The sequence below is a fragment of the Lagenorhynchus albirostris genome, chromosome 3 (genome assembly GCF_949774975.1).
Source record: "Lagenorhynchus albirostris chromosome 3, mLagAlb1.1, whole genome shotgun sequence".
NCBI classification, from domain to species: Eukaryota; Metazoa; Chordata; class Mammalia; order Artiodactyla; family Delphinidae; genus Lagenorhynchus; species Lagenorhynchus albirostris.
In genome coordinates, this window is record NC_083097.1 from 155308025 (window position 1) to 155326626 (window position 18602).

The 18602-nt window shown below is 50.5% G+C and overlaps 2 protein-coding genes across 6 annotated transcripts in view; one reads left to right on the forward strand and one right to left on the reverse strand.

Annotated features, from left to right (window-relative positions):
• Window positions 1-6489: 6489 nt before the first annotated feature.
• JMJD4 (jumonji domain containing 4) lies at window positions 6490-11767 on the reverse strand. Of its 3 annotated transcripts, none has more exons than XM_060144450.1 (6): window positions 11324-11767; window positions 10902-11067; window positions 8708-8833; window positions 8091-8322; window positions 7367-7513; window positions 6490-6916 (listed from the first exon to the last, which is right to left on the reverse strand). In XM_060144450.1, exons 1-6 carry the CDS (start codon window positions 11586-11588, stop codon window positions 6614-6616), a joined length of 1239 nt encoding a protein of 412 aa, XP_060000433.1. In that variant the 5' UTR covers window positions 11589-11767; the 3' UTR covers window positions 6490-6613. The 3 variants fall into 3 exon arrangements, with proteins under 3 accessions (XP_060000433.1, XP_060000434.1, XP_060000432.1); XM_060144451.1 differs by having other exon boundaries at window positions 6490-6859; window positions 8091-8358; XM_060144449.1 differs by having other exon boundaries at window positions 8091-8358.
• A 305-nt stretch (window positions 11768-12072) lies between these two features.
• The window catches only part of SNAP47 (synaptosome associated protein 47), a 190289-nt gene continuing 183759 nt past the window's right edge, over window positions 12073-18602 (forward strand). For 2 of the 3 annotated variants that reach the window (XM_060144446.1, XM_060144448.1), the window contains exon 1: window positions 12073-12201. Coding sequence is in view for 1 of the 3 variants with exons in the window: in XM_060144447.1 (XP_060000430.1) it covers window positions 14974-15017 (44 nt within the window). In the remaining 2 variants the exon portion in view is untranslated. Of the gene's footprint in view, window positions 12202-14897; window positions 15018-18602 lie in introns of all 3 variants that reach the window. The other variant, XM_060144447.1, reaches the window with a different exon arrangement.

Consider the following 18602-nt stretch of genomic DNA (forward strand, 5'->3'; position numbering starts at 1 on the left):
CCTCAGGCACTGAGATACCAGATGGACCAGCCATTCATTCTGATCTTGGACTTGGCCTTGGGCACTGGGTTGGCCAGTTGCCTGTTCTGAGTGTCCCTGTCTTGGCACTGGCACCAGACTGGGGGGCCAACAGTCATCCTAGTCATCCTGGAATTGGCCTCACAAGACAGGTTGCTGGTTTAACCAGCTGCTCATCCTGGGCATCCTAAAATTGACCTCAGGTGCTGGACTGCCGGGTTGAACACCTGTCCATTTGGGCATCCTGGACTTGGTCTTGGGCACCAGGATACCGGCCTGTCTAACCATCAATCTTGGGCATCCCAAACTTAGCCTCTGGATTCAGGTTGCCATGTCAACTAGTAGTTTGCTTTAGACATTCCATACTTGGCCTGGGGCTCTGGGTAACCAAGTCAACCAGCTGTCCATCCTGGGCCTTCTGAACTTTATGTCAAGTGCCAGGCTGCCAGGTCTACCAGCTGTTTGTTCTGGGTATCCTGGACTTGGCCAGAGTTTCCAGGCTGCTGAATAGACTGGGCTATTCATTCTGAGCCTCCTGGGTGTCCAAGACTTGGCCTTAGACTTCAGAGTCCTGGGTCAGCCAGCTCTCCACCCAGAGGATCCCACCTAGGGTGCTGGGCTGCTGGGTCAATCAGTTGTTTGTACCAGTTTTCCCAGACTTGGTCTTGGGCACTAGGCTGCTGGGTTGGCGAGTTATCCATCCTGAGCTCGGCCCTGGGTGCCAGGTTCCAAGTGACCAGCAGTCTGACGTGGGCTCCTGAGCATCCAAGACTTGGCCTCAGGCACTGGGCTGCCAGGTCAATCAGCTGTTTGTCTTGGACATCCTGGACTTGGCCTTGGGCACTGGTCTGCTGGGTTGACTAGCTGTATATCAGTCCAATTGCCTTCCAATTCTGATGAAGTCCATTTGTTTTATATTTTGTTGCTTGTACCTTTGGTGTCATGTTTAAGAAACCATTGCTAAATCAAAGGACATAAAGATTGGCCTCTATGTTTGTTTGTTTTCTTTCCCCTAAGGGTTTTGGAATTTTAGCTCTTGGATCCATTTTGAGTTAATTTTTGCATATGGTGTGAGATAAGGTTCCAACTCCACTTGTTTGCATGTTGAAAACTGGGATATCCAGTTTTCCCAATGCTATTTGTAGAAAGACTGTTTTTCCTTCATTGGATGGTCTTAATGCCTTTGTTGAAAAATCCACTGGCATGGGTTTAATTTTTAAGTCTCAATTTCTATTCCGTTGATCCTGCAGCTTGACTGAATTCGTTTGCTAGCTCTAACAGTTGTGTGTATGTGTGTGAATTTTTTAGGATTTTCTACATATAAACTTTTGTCATCTGTAAATAATTTTACCTCCTACTTTCCAATTTGGATGCTTTTTGCTTTGCTTGCCTAATTGCCCTGGCCAGAGCCTCCAATGAAATGAATGTTGAATAGAAGTGGTAAAGGTGGATGTCTTTGTCTTGTTTCTGATCTTAGGAAGAAAGCTTTCAGTCTTCCAAAACTGAACATGATGCTAGTTGTGGGGTTTTATACATGTCCTCTATCATGTTGAGGATGTTCCCTTTTATTTCTACTTATTGAGTTCTCTTATTCTGAAAGCGTGTTGGCTTTTGTCAAATGCCTTTTCTTCATCAATTGAGATGATCGTGTGGATTTTTCCCCCCTTCATTTTACTAATGTGGTATAGATTGCATTTCATATATCGAGCAGTACTTTAACCCCTGGGATAAATCCCACTTGACCATGATGCATAATCCTTTAATATGCTGCTGGATTCTGTTTGCTAGTATTTATCAAGGATTTTTGCATCTATACTCATGGGGGATATTGGTCTCTAGATTTTTCTTGTGAGATCTTTGTTTAGCTTTTGTATTAGTGTAATGTTGCTCTCACAGAAATCCTAAGTGTTCCCTCCTCTTTTACTTATTGGAAGAGTTTAAGAATTGGTGTTAGTTTTTCTTTAAATGTTTGGTAGGATTCACCTGTTTTGTAATTTGTGTGCTTGTTAGAATTTTCCCATTTCATCTAGAGTATGCAATTTGTAGGTGTATAATTGTTTAGTTTCTTATAAACCCTTTTATTCCTGTGGGGTTGGTAGTGTTGTCCCAACTTTGTTTCTGACTTTAGTTACTTGAGTCTTCTCTACTTTTTTCTTAATCAATCTAGCTAAAGGTTCATCAATTTTTTCATTTTTTCAGAGAAACAACTTTTAGTTTGTTGATTTTCTCTATTGCTGTGTTCCCTATTCTATTCATCTCGGCTCTAATATTTATTTTTTAGGTTTACTTTGCTCTTTTTCTGGTTCACAAAGGGCATCTTCTAACTGACTCCTGGCACTAGCTAGCCTCAGGATCACCCTCTCCAGGGTGAGCTAAAAACTTACAGACTGGAGTGGCCCAGGCCAGACAGGCACCGTGCTCCCAACGTGACAGCCCAGGCCACCTCCAGGCTTGTTTCACCACTGAACCTCTTCTGGCTGGGTATGACACCTAACAGTTGACAGGCTGACCTGGACTCCTGTGGACCTTCTTACTGCCTTAGTTGCCTTCTGCTCTCTGGGAACCAGAAGGCTAGTTAAGTTTAGCTGAGGAGCACTACCAATGGGCACAGTGCCCTGCCTGCTGCCAGATATTGCCCTCTGTACACTTCTCTCATTGCTTCACAGGTACCAGTCGTTGTCATCTGTGCCCACAGGCATCCCAGAGCACTCACCCACCCAATGGGTCTGACAACTTCAGTTCTATCTTCATGACTTACAGCACCTGCCTGTTACCCTCCCAGGGGTCCTGGCCCTGCCTCCCACCGCGTTCTCAGGCTAGATTCCATCAAGGCCAACTGAGAGTGATGGACTTACCTACCCCCCTCCCCCAGTAGAGGAGAGACCCCACTTCACATACCTTGCTCTTCACCAGGTGAGGGGCAGCTGAGTCCCACTGATGTTGTCTGGTGCCACTGCAAGTGCCAGACACCAGGGACTTTATGAGACCACAGGAGATGGGGTCAGTGGGAAGGGAATAGTTCAGAGGAGGTGAGAGGGTGATTGATTTTTTTGTATAAAAGGTAAAAAAAAGGTTTACTATAGTTGTAAATAGCAAAAGCTGTACTGGAATATTATATTAAAATCCCATTTCTACTATAGCCTGGGAGTTGTGGTTTTGTTCTTTCATTTCTTGTGCTTCAAAAGAGATAGATACTCTCACTCTTCATTCAATAAGTCTTTAGGGCCATCAGTTTATTGTATGTGGGAGAAGTAGGAAGGGCCAGCTACCCTTCTCTGAAGGACATGCCCAAGTCCATCTTTCACAGAGATGTTTGTTTCAGTATCATTAAACTGGGCAAGGAGCTGAGAAAGCCCCTCAGAACTCAGGGGGCTTGGAGGGAGGTTGAAGGTACTTTCACAGGCATAGCAACAACCACTGAAAACTGGGCATCTTTAAAAGTAACTCTTGCCAGGACCATTTCCTGTCCCAGGACAATGGCTGCTTTTCTACACTCTGACGAGAGCTTTTTGCTTCTCTCGCTGAGGTATCTTTTGACCACCAATTAGGAAACGGTAGGTCAAACTCTGGAATTCTATAAGCCCTAAGTGGGGAAAATGGTAAAAAAAAAAAAAAAAAAAAAATACAACATGGAAAGGAAAAAGCCAGAGGAAGATTATTTGCAAACAGACTGAGGGAGGCAGGATTTTTCATCATCCCTCCCCACCAAGGTCAGCACTTTACCTAAATTTGAATACTCCCCTGACTTCAGAATTCCTTTTCCTGCTTATTTCTTATCCAGGGGAAAGATTTGTGATGCAGAGTTTAGGTCTATAGCTGGGTGTCATTCTATAAGCATCCCTGCAATGCCCTGTATAATTGTTTTAACCCAGAAATGCCCTAGATGGCCCCCAGTCCACCATCAGGTACACTGATCAGGTACATCAGGTCACTCCTCTCTGGCTGGGGCCTGATGAATGTACTTTGGTTATGTCAAGGGGCTGTCAACCTTTCATGTCGTAAGGGCTAAAAGATGCAGCCCGATAAGCAGGGGAGGAGGTGTACCACCAGGACCAACAATCCATGGGCAGCACAGACACAGCTCTACCAATTAAACACTAGAGTGCTTCCAATCTGGGTGGGAAACACACACTGCCCTGCACTCACCTGAGTGCCCTCCTGGGGCTTCTCCCAGGATTGGAAGCTAAAGGGCTAATGCCAGGCACAGGGAGGGAGCCCCTGAGACCCTATACAGCCTTCAGCCTGCACCCTGTCACCTATTTTCAGTAACATCCCCTAAATATACAGCCTATAAAGACAAGAGACAGATGAAATGCAGGGCAATTCTGAGTTACCCTTTCCTCCGTGACGGCTCTGTCACTCAGACACAGAGCAGGGCTCACCTCTGCCAGGCCCTAAGTGATTTGTGCAAGTGACTGTTGAATGCAAGTGGGAGTGCAAGAAGCGGACACAGAATAGAGCAAAATGGAGCAAATGGTTGTTGAACTACAGATAGCGATTGCAAAGTTGATTATTGATGGCTTAGTGGAATTTGGATGGTGCAGAATGTGCAAGGAAAGATTGATAAGTTGACAGAAACATGCAAAATAGTTGTTTTGCAGTGAGTGCGCAAGCACTGACTTAAACGGCACACAGTGGCTGTATAGGAGGGGAAGCTGGAAGAATAGTGAAGAGTAGTTGATAACATGGCCCCAGGGAGTATTCAGTGACTCTTGCAGTGGGTGCAACAAGACTTTGTTGAATAGCACACAGTGGGTGTGTGAGAATAGAAAATTTGATGGTGAGCATGGGAGGAGCAATTGTTAAATGCTGCAAGAGTGTGCTGGAGTGGAAGTGGGATGCACAGGCATAGATTGGCTGTTGAACTGCACATGGTGAGTGTGTAAACACTGAATGGCAGAGGTGTGCAAAGTGTGAAGTCAAATGGAAATGACAGTCATTGGCTTTTGAATTGCACAGTGAGTGGGCAAGGAGACACTGGTCAATATCATAAGAAGTGGGCACTGGATGAAGCAGAGTGACCAGTGAATACGCGGGGAGTGATTACAATGGTGCATTTTATGTGCCAGTGTGGTCAGGTCATGGTGCACAGTTGTTTGGCTAAATGCCAGTGTCTGGATGTTGCTGTGAACTCAACAGACTTTAAGCAGATTACCTTCCATAATGTGCGTGGGCCTTATCGAATCAGTTGAAGATCTTAAGAGCAAAGGACCTAGGTTTCCCAAAGAAGCACTTCTGCCTCTAGACTGCAACACAGAAACCATGCCTGAGTTTCCAGCCTTTAGACTCAAGACCGCAAGGTCAACTCTTCCCTGGGTCTCCACCCTATCCTGCAGATTTAACAATCAACAGCCCTTAACACCTCTCTTTCTACACATACCCTATTGGTTCCATTTCTCTGGAGAATCCTGAAACTCTGACTATTGGGTGTAATATAGGTGTGCAAGAAGTGGAAACTGGATAGTACATACAAGTGTAAAGAGTCTGCGATGACAAAAAATTCTGGACAGGGCAGAATGAGTGCACAAAGAGTCGTTGTTGAATCAAACACTGTTTGCAAAGTGACTTTAGATGGCGGATAGTGGGTGTTCAATGAGTTGAAGTAGTATGGTGCAGAACAGGTGTATGAAGTGTGGAAGAGGCCCAGGTTCCAGCTGGCCTTTGGGGCCCTACCTGGCCTGCAGGGAGACCTTGGGCAAGGCCCTCTCCCTCACTGGGTATGCAGCTGCTAGGGTTGGCTTAGTCTCTGAAGGGGAAAGGTGGTGCTGTAGCAAGCAGGAGGGGGATGAACTCACTGGTGCTTTGCCTTGCCCTACTGGCAGCAGGGCCCAAGCGGCACGTCAATGATGTACCTATGACACTTGGGGGGCTTGCATGAAGGACAGCACACGAGGCCTAGAGCCCTGACCAACAGACATCTTTGGCTCAGGATCCTGCTGGGGAGGAGGTGGGCACAGGTGGTTCTAGTGTGGGATAGAGACACAGGCCTTTGGTCTTGGGGCTGCCTTGGGGCCCAGACCCTCCCACTGATGGTCTTGCTCCAGTGGGAGATGTGTGGGCTCATGCAGGGATGTGGTGCTACTGCAGAGGGGGCCCTGCCAGACGGGCCAGCTGCCCCGCACTGCTGAGGATGGGAGGCCTGTCAGCTTGGATGCTGGCCTTTGCTGAGGGAAGGCTGGGGGGTGGGGGAGAAGAAAACCTAGCCACATGCCACCCCCACTCCTGAGTCCCCAGCACATTTCCAGCCTCCTTGCTGTGGGTCCAAATGACCAACACCTCCCCATGCACCCCCCCTCACCGGATCCAGTTCCCAGTCCTGGCTGGGCCTCACGAGGACAAGGAGCCTGGACCCTCTGGACAGGCATCGGGGCCCCAGGGATGCCAAGAGACAGCCAGGACATATCAGACCCCAAAGAGCAGGAACTGTGCCTGCGACGCCGAGGTGACAGTTCAACAGGGAGGTGACACATCCCAGGCCACAAAGGAGGACAGAGCTTTATTTCCAGAAGGGACCCTTGCACAGGGTGACTGCCTTCCACACTGGTGCCTCCAGGGTCCCCCAAGGATGTGCTGCACCCGATCCTTGCAGCATGCACTAAAGGGATGTGATGGTGGCCACAGCCTCCTTCAGCTGCTGTAGGAGCTCCTCTGGCCGTGGTGAGAATGCACTGGTGTCCACTCTCTGGAAGTCAGGGTGGGCCACGACGGACTCCAGCACCTCAGCTATGCGGCAAATGTCAAAAGCGGCCTGCTGGGGGCCCAGCCTGGTGCCCTTGCCGCCCTCCACCTTGCCAGGACCCATCCCCTTCGCCAGGAGGAGAAGCCTCCTTTCAGCAACGACCTTGAGGAAGTGATAAAATTCCTCGAAATTAATCCCGGAGCAGGACTTCATGATGACCTGGGCCAGAAAGAACAACCAGTGAGCTACTGCTCACTCACAGCTCTAGGCAAGTTCTGCTGACCCTGCATCGAGTCTAGGCTACAAAGGGCCCTGAGACACAGTCCAGTCCTCGAGGATGGAGACACCTGGGGGCCAGCCAGTGATCAAATGGGTCTGAGTCCTGCAGCCTGAAAGCCCCAGAACCCTCACTCCAATAGGTAGGCCTGGTTGCCACCAGGCCCCCAAGACTACAGATCTGACCTTAGAGACCACACCCTCCCTTAAGACTGCAGGCTGTCCTGGGGCTTTTCCATACCCTCCCCACACTGATGCCCTGGGCCAGGTGAGCACCCTCTTGCCCTTGACTGTGGTCCTGGTTCAGGTGAGCCCCCTACCAATCCTCCCACTATAGATAGCCCTGGTGAGCCTCATCCTGTGCCCCCCTCCTGCTCAGACCAGTTGTCCCACCTGGCAGTGGTGGTGCCAGTCGGGCATGCTGTCCCTCCACTCAATGATCTCCTGCTGCACAGCACAGAGCTCCTGCTGCAGGAAGTGCCACATGTTGGCCAGGTTACAGCCGTTGACCCAGTTGTGGTTGATGGAGATGGTGTCCTCCTGGAAGGGGTGGGGCACAGGCTGTACCCGTGAGCCCACAGGGGGCACCATCCCCTCCCCGTCCTGAGGTCCTCTCAGCTTTCCTCCGCTGGGAGGAGCTGCTTCCATCTCCCAATGGGAGCCAGCAGAGAAGAGGGAGCTGGGATCATTTGAATCCACAATTAGCCCAGAATGGGGCTCCGTAAGGGCTGGGACACCACAGTGTGTGGACCCCTTGCCCACTGTTGCCCAGGAAAGCAACATGGGAGGGAGGGAAAGAGGCTGGGGGCCCTCAGCAGTGCTGCGTGCAGGGAACCAATATAGCCACATGCAGTACCAGCCTTGCCCATGGCCTGCCCCATCCCATACCCAGGCTCTCCCAGAGGGACAGCCTGCCCACTCTATGGGATCAGGGCGGGTGGGCTCAGCCCTCTCTCTGCAGGAACGCATTTAGGAAGGTGCCGAGGGCAAGAAGAGCTGCTGAGCAGGCCAAGGGGCACAGGTGAACGGGGGTAAGAGTCAGCTCAGTGGAGCCCTGTGGCCTGTCTCCCTGACCCATCTGGGCCACAGCACATGGGGTAGGGCGTGCCCAGCATACCAGGTTGTGGACTTGATGGTGCCACCCACTGGGCACAAACACCATCTCGCCTGCCTCCTGTGTGACCTCCAGTGGTGGGCTACAGTGATCTCGCATGGGGTGTAGGCGGCTATCCAGGAGTGTGGGGGAGGTCACGTCGTAGGGCAGGCTACCGTGGCAATCCCGCAGGGCTTCTTCTTGCCCCGGTGGGAAGAAGAACCACTTTTTCCTCCCGCAGATGTTGACGGACCAGCTGAAGGAGCGGAAAATGTCAGCATGGAACGGCGACCTGTGCGAGAGCTTCTGTTGGTGCTGTGTGGCTTGGATGTGGGCTTTGCTTCTTCTGAGTAGACTGGCCAGGCTCAGTGGTCCCCAGCTCTCACACCTGGCCTGTGAGCCAGGTGGGAGGGCCAAGCCTCCCCCACCCCAGAACATCACACAGGAGGTGCACGAGCTCTTTCCACAGAGGAAAGAGGTAAGTGGGCTTAGAAATGCCAGACCTGGCAGCCGACTCCATTACGTGGCTAACAGGAATCTCTGAGAGGCTCTGGGCAAGAGCTGACACACCAGCAGGAAGGTTCAGGAGAGTGACCAGGGACGGGGTGTAGGATGGTGGGTGGGAGCAGACAGGTGGTTACCAGGTGCCGGTGGGCCCCATGTAGATGAAGCGGTAGTCATCCACGTCCAGGGCATCCCAGTACTCGTTGAGCCAGTCAGATGAGAAGTATATGGGCAGGGTGAACACGCCCTCCGCCGAGGAGTCCCTTTAGAAAGTGGCATGAAGCTACAGAAGTGGCTACAAGCCAACCTCCCGGCACCCACGTCCTGAGTGCATGAAATATCATGAGAGTTTTGAAATTATGTGAATGACCCCTGACCTGCCTTCTGGAGTCAGCACCAACCACCAGAAGTGGGGCCACCTCAGACCACCCAGCCATAGACCAGCCACCAGATGACCACAGCCCCAAGTAGCCCTAGCTGATCCCTGCCCAAATGACTGAACCAGAGTTGTAAGCAGATGAAATGGTTTTGGGGGTGCTGTGACACAGCCTAGACAACTTGTACAGGCAGTGACCTAGATGTTCCTGGCCACTCCCACACCCATTCCAGGATTTCGGCTTCGGGCTGAGCTGGGGTTTAAATGCATCATCTGCATCATGCTGGTTTCCGAATTTGGGGGCCTCCTCCACTTTTTTAACCACGCCAGTGACCTTGATTCTGCCGAGAAGATTCAAAGCCACAGGCCCAGGCGTGAGGACAGCCCAGGTACACGGAGGTCCTTTTCAACCCCTCACTTCCCTGGATCCATCCCCACATCCCAACCAATGGGCTCCCAAACAGAGGAGCATTCTAAACCAGCCCAAGGGAGAGTGCAGTTCTACCAACAACATGGTCACACAACACTCTCGGTCAGAGCCCATGACAGGGGTGAGCCTTAGTAGTACCAAACCACCAGTAGTTCCCCAAAACACCATGCAGGTCCCTCCGCTGCCATGCCTTTGTACAGTGACAGACTCCTGCTTATCATTCAAAACCCTGCTCAGATATCACCTCCCCTGTGGCTAACCCTGCGTGCCTGATCCAGGCCTTCCTTTGTTCTTTTTATTTTTGGGTTGCCAAGGAACACGCAAGACACTTCCTCAAGACTGAATTTCAAATAAACAGTGAACAAGTTTCTAGGATAAGTATGCCCCTTGTAATACCTGGGACATACTTATACCCAAAAAACTACTCGTTGCTTATCTGAAGCACAAATTCACAGTGCACGAGTGTCTGAACCTATGAGTCCATCTGTGCTGTTGGAATATGAGTCCGTGAAGTCTAGGACCAGAGTCTGGTAGCATCTTAGTGACTGTCTGCCGGGCCAGGTCTCTCTGACAAGTAAGAAGCTGTGTGGCAGACAGTACCAAGGGCAAACTTTGAGCAGGATGCTCGTGCCCTTCATGTACTCTTGGATTGCTCTTGGGAATCACAAGGGCCTGAATTTTTTTTTTTTTTTGAGTCTTAGTTCCTGCATCAGCAAAACAAGAATTCCACTGTTCACTCATTCATTAAATGAGCACCTGATCTGTGCCAGGGCCCTGTGCTAGATGGCGGGGGTCTGACTAGGACCTCCTCTCTGCTTGTGAAAAGCACACCCCTGGCAGGGGAAATGGCTACAAAACCTAAGGACCACCTCAGAGAGTGGGAAGGCCAGCAGAAGGGGTGGGGCTGCCTTCAAGAGCGAGGCGTTTCTCAGAGCACATCCTTTGAGCTCCCCAGGTGGAAGAAGCATATGGTGAGTGGCAACAGATCTCGGAAGGCCTTGTTAAAGAGTTGGCATTGCTTGTTAGTGATGGAGATTTTAAATGGGTGGGGCACAGTCCTGCTTGAAAGCTCACTTGGACTTTAGCAGTGGGGTGCAGGACTTGAGGCGGGGCAGCTAGTCTGGAGACTGGCAACAGCCAAGGTGGATGATAACAGGCCTGACTTGGAGAAGTAGGTCTGGACAGGGGAGGCTGGTCCCAGGGGCATCTGAGAGAACAGGCAAAGGCTGGATGCTGCCAGTTAGATGGAGGTGAAGCTGACAAGCATGGTTCTAGGCAAATGTGACAAAGAAGAGGGGGGTAACCATAGCCCATCTGTGCCTCTGCCAGGCCCACATTCCTCATAGCAACCAAGCCTGTGCAGGCATGGTGAGATGGCCATGATTGGAGAGAATGACACTTCCAACCAGGCCAAGGAAAGTGGGTTAAATTCCGAACTGGGGAAAAGATGAGTTCCTCCGTGTGCAGCCAGGGCTCACTCAGAACTGAAAAGCAGTGCTGTGGCCAGTGCTCCAGGCTCCTTTACCTGCACAGATGCCAGTCTTTGAGATAGAGACAGCCCCGTGAAGAGGAGTAGTTTCCCTGAATGTACTCTTTCCAGTAGCTGATGTAGTCCCTGAGGGTCATGTGTTCTTTGGGGTTGGAGTTGTATTCCCGGACCCCACAATTTGCAACAGGTACAACCACGTCTCCTGAAAGGAAAGGGTCAGGGACAAGACTTTTCTGAGTCCTCCAGCCTGTCAATCCTCCCTGACCCTGTCTGCCCTCCAACTCATTGCTACACCGTCTCCAGGTAAATTCTTCTGGGGAGTGACTCATGCCTTGCCTCCCTCAAGCCCTCTGTGGCTGTCCTCATTTGCGCCCTCCCTCACAGTCCGACCTAAGAGTCTAGTCCTGTGTTTGCACTCCATGCTGTTCTTGCCCGGAGCACTCGCGCTCAGTCCTTACCATAGTTCTGAAGGAGATAATCGAAGTTGGGCTTTCCGCTGGGTGTCACCCAGAGCCTCCTGCTGCCCCAGTCCTCGGTGAAGGCGCTGGAGAAAACACAGGGTAAGTTAGGGAGCAGGTAACCCTTGAAAAAGTCGGCGTAGGAAAAGGAGTCCGGCTTCTCGATGAAGTCCACGCGGTCCAGTTTCGGGCAGACCCTGCGGGGGAGGCAGCCCTCAAGGCCTCGGAAGTGGCTCTCGGCGAACACGCGCGCCTCCCTGTCCATCCCGGGCCAGGTTCGCCGTCCCTGGCGTGCGGGGTGCGTGGGGTGGGAGTCTGCCGGGGGGATCTGGAGGGCTGCCGGGAACAGGGCGGGGCTCGGGGGGGTGTCGGAGGAGCTGCAGGGCACAAGGAGGGCTGCGGGGCGGTCACAGAGGCTGCGCGGAGTCGGAGGAGCTGCTGGGGACGGAGTGCTCCTGGAGGCCCAGAATCCGGCTTCCGGATTCCCACTTCTCTGCTCTTTAAACAGGGAGGTGAAAAAGGAAGTATTTGTTAAACCTGCTTCCGGAGTGCACGCTCTGAGCACCCGCGGCTCACAGCCCCGCGCCGGCCAGAGCGAAAGCGGCGAGGTACAGACACTCATAGGCCGCGGTCGTCCCGGAGCACTCGAGCGGAACCTAGAGCCCGCGGTCTAAGTTCCTGGCCGAGCCTGAAACACGGCGAGCCAGTTCTTGGGCGCATGCTCGCTGCATTCTACGGCCCTCACCCGGCGCAGGCACAGGAGCGGCCCACAGCGCAGTCCTCCCAGCTCCGGGTTCCCCCGCCCCCCGCGGCTTCAGAGATTGTTGAACGGTGTCGGCCCCCAGTCTTGTCGACTTCGCGCCTCCCCCGCGACTCAGGTAAGGCGTGTCTCCAGTCTGCAGCTGGGCCTGTGCTCTTCCTAACGCTACCGCCGAAGTGAGGACTCCTCCTCTTTCCAATGCTCCAAGGACTACGGAAGGTGGTGGGATGTGGGCTGGGCTACCAGAGAGGCACAAGGGCCAAAGGTAGTGTCCTGAGGGATGCTGGGTGTCTAAGGGGATGCTGGGGACCTGGAGGGGATGCTGGGGGACTAGGGAGGTTCTGAGGGCCTAGGGCGATGCTGGGGACCCGGAGGAAATGCTGTGGACCCGGAGGAAATGCTGTGGACTAGGAGAGGATGGTGGGACCTGAAGGGCATGGTGGGGACCTGGAGGCATGCTGGGGGACTAGGGCAATGGTGGGGACCCGGAGGGGATGCTGGGGGAATAGGGTGGGTCTGAAGTGAAGGTGTGGGGGCATCAAGGGTGTGGATATGAGGCTGTGCACACCAGCAGACCTGAAATGGGGGACATCAAAGAGGAACTTGGCTGGGGGTGACACGTCAGGGTCTCAGCATGTTGGAGAAATAGATGTCCTTCCTACCCATATCAATATGGAAAGGAAGAAAACAGTTTCATTACTGTATGAGCAGATTACATGCATGTAAGGCATCTTCAAGAGAGTACAGAGCTGGGCAGAACGTCACACATTTTATACACAAGGAAGTAGAAGAATGAACTGTTAAGACCTCTCTCATCTCCTTGAGGGAAAAATAGATGCACCAGTGTAGTCTGCAGCTGATGAGTGACTCCTGCCTCAGTTCTGGAGGTCCGTGTTTACTGCTCTGAGTCAGCAGGTGGTGACTGTGCCCTGTAAAATCTGAACACTGAGTTTGTTTCATTCCTGACTAAAGGAAACACTCAAAGGGCAGGGAAGGGGCAACTTCTTCCCCTTTGTTAAACAGTGAAGATGTAATCTTGTTTATTTACCCTTATAGATGGCATAAGTGAGATTCTGGGGATATGAGGGCTCTGAGCTTTGGAGCGGGGCTTGAGGGGGGACTCTTTCCAAGGGGTATGAAGCTTATGCAGAAGGTGAACAGCGAGGACCAGAAGTGGGGAAAGGCAGAGAAGGGGAGGACTAGGAAAAAGTGAGTTAGGGAGAGTCTGAAGTCCAGGTATAGGAGGGGTCTAAAGTGGGAGCTGAGAACATGGGCAAGATGTTGGAGTGGAGAGTTCGTTGCAAGCAGAGCAGAGTGAGGGGTTGTGTGATTCTGTGTGCACTGTGCTCCCTTCCCAGTCTGTCTCATTGTACCTCACATGGTCAAGCTGTGGAATTCTTCATTGGGCCAGTGTTGGGCAGAAAGTTAGAATGCACTGGGAAGTTAAAATGGAGAAAAAGAGTCACCCTTAATTCCATCCAGAGATGAGCAGTTTTTGTTTCTTGATATAGAGTTATCCTTCCAGGCATGCACTCATACATTCATTTTTTTTCTCTTTGTCCCTCCCTGTACACACACACACACACACACACACACACACGCACACACACAAAGACACAGTCTCTCTTTCTATTTTATATGTATGTAAGTTTATATATGTAAGCTTTTGCTGCTTTTAACTTTTTTGAAAAGATTAACAGATGTCAATTTCTTGCCACATATTGACCAGATGTTCCTTAATTATTTGGTTTTAGTTGTGGTGAGTGCAGATCATGGAAGGCAAATAGAAAAAGTGTGGGAAGCAGAATGTTCATAATTGTCTAAAGAACTGGGAAATATGGCTCAAAGTTTGCCTCACAGGGGAAATATGAAATTCAGATAGACATTGCCTGGGAAGAATCCCAGGATTCTAGCTTCTGAAGCTCTGTGGTTGAGACTAAGTTTCATAAGAAAGGGGACGCTTTAGGCCAGCAGGTCCACATGCTCCCCAGGATTGTTGGGGCAACTGAACCAGTAACTCAGGGTAGGAAAGAAGGTCTCCTTTCTTGAGCATTTGCCCTGGGCCAGGCATTTTGTCCTGTATTTCCCCTAGTTCACATGATGGCTCGCTGGTGTTGACAGTATTATCACAACTGTACGCATGAGGCCCTGACATAACTAGTGAGAACAGGGGACTGGAACACAGGTCTGTGTCCCTCCAAGGCCACTAGACGGCAGCCCTGGCATCACCTGGGAACTGGTGGGAAATGCACATTCTTGGGCCCCACCCAGACCTGACTCAGAATCTGGGAGCAGGGTACTGCTCTAAGCCTTGTCACATCTCAGTGACACACCCCACAGAGGGCCAGAAAGAAAAATGGCAGGAGTGGAGTTTAAAAGTTAGCATTTTGTAGGAGATGCAGTGGGAATAACATAAAATCCTAGTTGTCTGCTTTGAGAGGTTAGAAAGATAACACGTACCATGTGAATAAGCTATGTTATTGCAATGAAACGAACACCTGCAAACCTCCGCGGTTGAAAGTGAGAGCCTCTGAGGAGCAGGAGGTGAAGGTAATGGAAAAGACTGGCCACTGGTGCCTGGAGACACTGCTCCCAGTGTTCTGACTCTAAGCCTTCTTGTGGTCAGGAGTTATTGGAAGGTGTATAAAATGTTGCTTAGTCTGTTACTTTGGAAATTAACTAAAAATAGGATGTTTACTTGATACTGAGTCTACTCCAGGACACAGGTCTGATGGAAGTGCTAAGAGAGATCCATTATACTAATTGCAGTGTGTTAATTAGTTCAGTCCCTGTGACCATTCATTTCTTCCCCAGGAGCATCACTGTGTGGATTAGTCTCAAAGGCTCTTGAGGTACCTTGCCATGACCTCTTCTCCCTAATTCAGCAGGCATGTTGTGTTTTCACTGGAAGATGTGGGTTCCAGTTTACAGCAGGTGAGGACCAAATAAGGACTCTGTGAACTTAGCATAGAGTGAAGACCTAGTTCAGCAGATAGATGGAAGAAAACTGTCCACAGTGGACACAGTTAATGTTTTCACATCATATGATTTGTGGTTCACTCAACACGTATTTAATGGGTTCCTGTGATGCACCAGCATTGTGCACAAGGCACCCTCCTTGTAATGTTTGCCTTCTCCATTGTTTTGACTGAGTTGGTCAACATGTAAGCACATTCACAGGCTTTTTGGAATTATGGTGAGTACTGTGGTTGGTGAAGGGGCAAGGATGCCACTGGAGCAGAGACCTGGAGAGTGAGGTAGAGTTGGCCGTTCAGAGTCCCAGGAGCAGCAGGTAGGGAGCCTGAGACAGGAACAGAGCAGAGCAGAGAGAGGGTACGGGCTGGTCGGTGAGGCTGTAGTTAGTAAAGCCTACATGACTTGGGTGGCGACTTTGGACTTTACTCGAGGTACATGGGGAAGGGTTTCAGCAGAAGAATGATGTTTTCTAATTTTGTTTTATGACTGTCACATTGGCTGCTGGCTAGAGAACGGGTAGTGGGAGGCAGAGTGAAACAAGGAGGTCAGGTGGGAAGTTGTCCAGGAGAGTAATGACAGTGTTGCATAGTCGTGTGGCTGTGGGGATGGGGGGCGGTGCAGACGTCAGATGTGAGATACAACTGCCAAAACTTGCTGACAGATTGAGAGGGATGAGGAAGAGGGGATGCAGGAGAACTCACCTGGTAGTGCCTTCACTGAAATGCAGGAGCAGAAGGAGGGGCTTGCTAAATTGCAGATACCTGTTAGATGGTCATGTGGAGACGCCCAGTCAATACTCAAGTCTCAGAGAGTCTGGGCTGGAGAGGAAAGTTTGACAGGCCAGGCAACAGCTGGAAGGTGATATTTAATGCTGTGAAACTGTGTTGACTCACTTAGAGAGTATTGATTAAGAGGACCAAGGTTGTGACCTGGTCATTCCAGCATTTAGCAGTCAGGTGGAAGAGGAAGAATCAGCAGAGGAGACTGAAGACAGGCCCCAGGGGGTGGGAGACCAGGGGAGCATGGTATCCGGGAAACCAAGACGTGATGTGTCTCAGGAGATGGGCAGGTGTGTTGGACAGAGGTTAGAGCAGATGTGGGCATTGGATTTGGCCACCTGGAGGCCTGGACAGAGAAGTGTCAGCAAGTGGCGGGGACAGGAGCCTGTCTGGAGGGGAAGATTCCTGGCTGGTGGTTGGGGGGCAAGCACAGGGAAGCATTTGGAGTCTCTTGGAGGAGCAGTAAGTGGAGAGGACTGCGGGGATGTGGGGAGGGTGTCTGTTTTAAGATGGTCTTAGAGCGTGAGTGTAAACTGATGAGATGATCTAGGACGGGTTGGTAAACTATGGCCCATGGGCCAAGTCTGGCTGCCACCTGTTTTATAAGTGAAGTTTTATTGGAACAGTCACACCCCTTTGTTTCTATATTGTCGCTGGCTGCTTCTACTCTACAATGGCAGAATAGTTTAAGGGAGACCATGTGCTCACAAAGCCTAAAATATTTACTACCTGGCCCTTAGGGGAAAAAAAGCATGCCCTTTCCTAGTGTCGAAGGGATGGAGACCAGACTAGAATCTGGTCTTTGAGGGAGGGAGCGGGGACACTGCTTCCCGCAAACTGTGCATGGAGACCAGAGGAAAGGCAGGACACCCAGGAACAGGTGTGGTATCAGAGTCCTCAGCTGAGGGAGAGGGAGGGTGTGGGTGGGGTCATTCTAATGCACACGGGAATGTTGTTCTCACTTTGGCCCTTCCACTTAATCCTCATTTATTTTGGTCTGTTGGGAAAGCTGCCATGGAAATCTGTGGTAGGAAAAGTTGTGGCCACAGGTTTTTCCTTTTGCTTTTTCCTTGGTATTTGTCAAACCTGAGTACTTTTCTCATATTTCTTGTATTAGTACAATCATGAGAAGTGTTTTAGTTCTTCTCTTAAATTTTCTTTCCTCTAACTTTTCTCTCTTTTTGAATTTTAGAATAATTTAGAGCTGATATTGCCCTTAGGTCTTTTAGTTATTTTCATGGTTAAACAGAGGCCCAGAAGATGAAATAGCTTTTCCACAGTCATAAAGTTTGTGGCAGAGCTGGAGTTGGAACTACAGCATGGTTCCTTGGATGCTGCAATGCCAGACTCAGTAATTCTTTGGGGAATTTGTGCATAATCTCACTCAGTGCTTAGGGAATACTTCTCAGTACACACTCAGGAACGACAGCTCGGGTCAGGCAATTGTTAATATAAATTCAATTTTCATGCTAAATCAAAGTCTCAAAGTATGGGGAATAGCGGTAAACAAGATATGGCCCCTCCTCGACTCTCTTGGGGGTGGTTTATGGCAGACAGGGGGTGGCCAAGTGGCAGGAGGCTCTTTTCAGCCAGGAGGACCAGAGTCTAGCTGGTTTCAGGGGCTGACCGGAGCTGTGAGCACATTGCAGTGACTGAGGCCAGAGGTACCTTGCCTCTGACATTTGTTTTGGACGTGGAAACACTGAAAACCATGGTTGATGGGGTTAGTAGTCCCTAATGCTGAGAGTAAAAACTTTTCTATTATTCACATCTGAATAACTGCCGAGTGGCCTCATGGCAGGACAGTGCTAGCAGGTTGTGCCGGTGGCTCGCCGGGGACCTCACAGCTCATGGGGGACTGTAGGTGTGTCAGTGATAAAAGCTGAAGGTCTACACACCCTTGCTTCCCTGTCCTGTGAGAAGCCCTAGTCCAGCGACACTCTGTAGTCTGTTTTATGTCTGTTTCAGAGTGCTCAGGTGAGTGTCCTTCTTACTAGGGAGAAAGGTCTGATGAAGACACTTTGGCTTTACAGTTCCTTTTGTCCAGAGTGAACCACTGTTAAAGAGGAAAGGCACCCTCCCAGCTGCTCTGCCCCACGCAGGGAGCTTCCACACAGTCCCACTGTGTGCAGGGAGCTCACAGATAAAGCCCCTAAAGAAGACACCAGTCTTCTGTACAGGAGGTCAGGAGTTTTAAACACCTGAGATCTTCGTTAGCTTTCCAGCGACATAAGAGCATGGGTTTCCTGGATTCTTTACAGAGCCCTGCTGAGTTGGGAGTATGAGATTGTTTGTTTGTAGTGTTGAGATTCCCCTTGGTCTGGCATTCATCATCATGTTGCCTAAGAAGATGGATTCTTGGGTTTGTGTCTCCTTGGGGAAGTTTCTGACCCCATAAGCCTCAGGCTCCTCTGTGACTCAGAATGGTCATTCCTACTGACGCACAAGAAGGTGGCACCAGACCTGAGAGTGGAAAGTCTGCTTCTTCCTGCTCCAGCCCTGCTACATTCTTCAAGTAGGAGGCTTGCCTTCCTTATAGTCTTAATCTGCAGTAGTCTCTTCTAGAATGTTCTTTACCACTTACTGTTTTTGCAGTTCAGTGCAAGTATCTGCAGTCTAATTGTTGCTTATCTTTAACTGTATATGTTCTGTCTCCTTACCCCTGTACCCTCTGGTCCCTGCACTGTATTGTATCTCCTTAAATATGTAGGTCCTAAGGCTATTGCTTTTTCAGAATTGACACTCAGAGAAGACACTTGAAGAT

Coding starts and splice junctions, on each gene's coding strand:
- JMJD4 (XM_060144449.1), bottom strand. CDS start 11,588: ATGGACAGGGAGGCGCGCGTGTTCGCCGAGAGCCACTTCCGAGGCCTT. Junction 11,068..11,323: donor TTATCTCCTTCAGAACTATG/GTAAGGACTGAG, acceptor CTTTCCTTTCAG/GAGACGTGGTTGTACCTGTT. Junction 8,359..8,707: donor ATGGGGCCCACCGGCACCTG/GTAACCACCTGT, acceptor GCTCTCGCACAG/GTCGCCGTTCCATGCTGACA.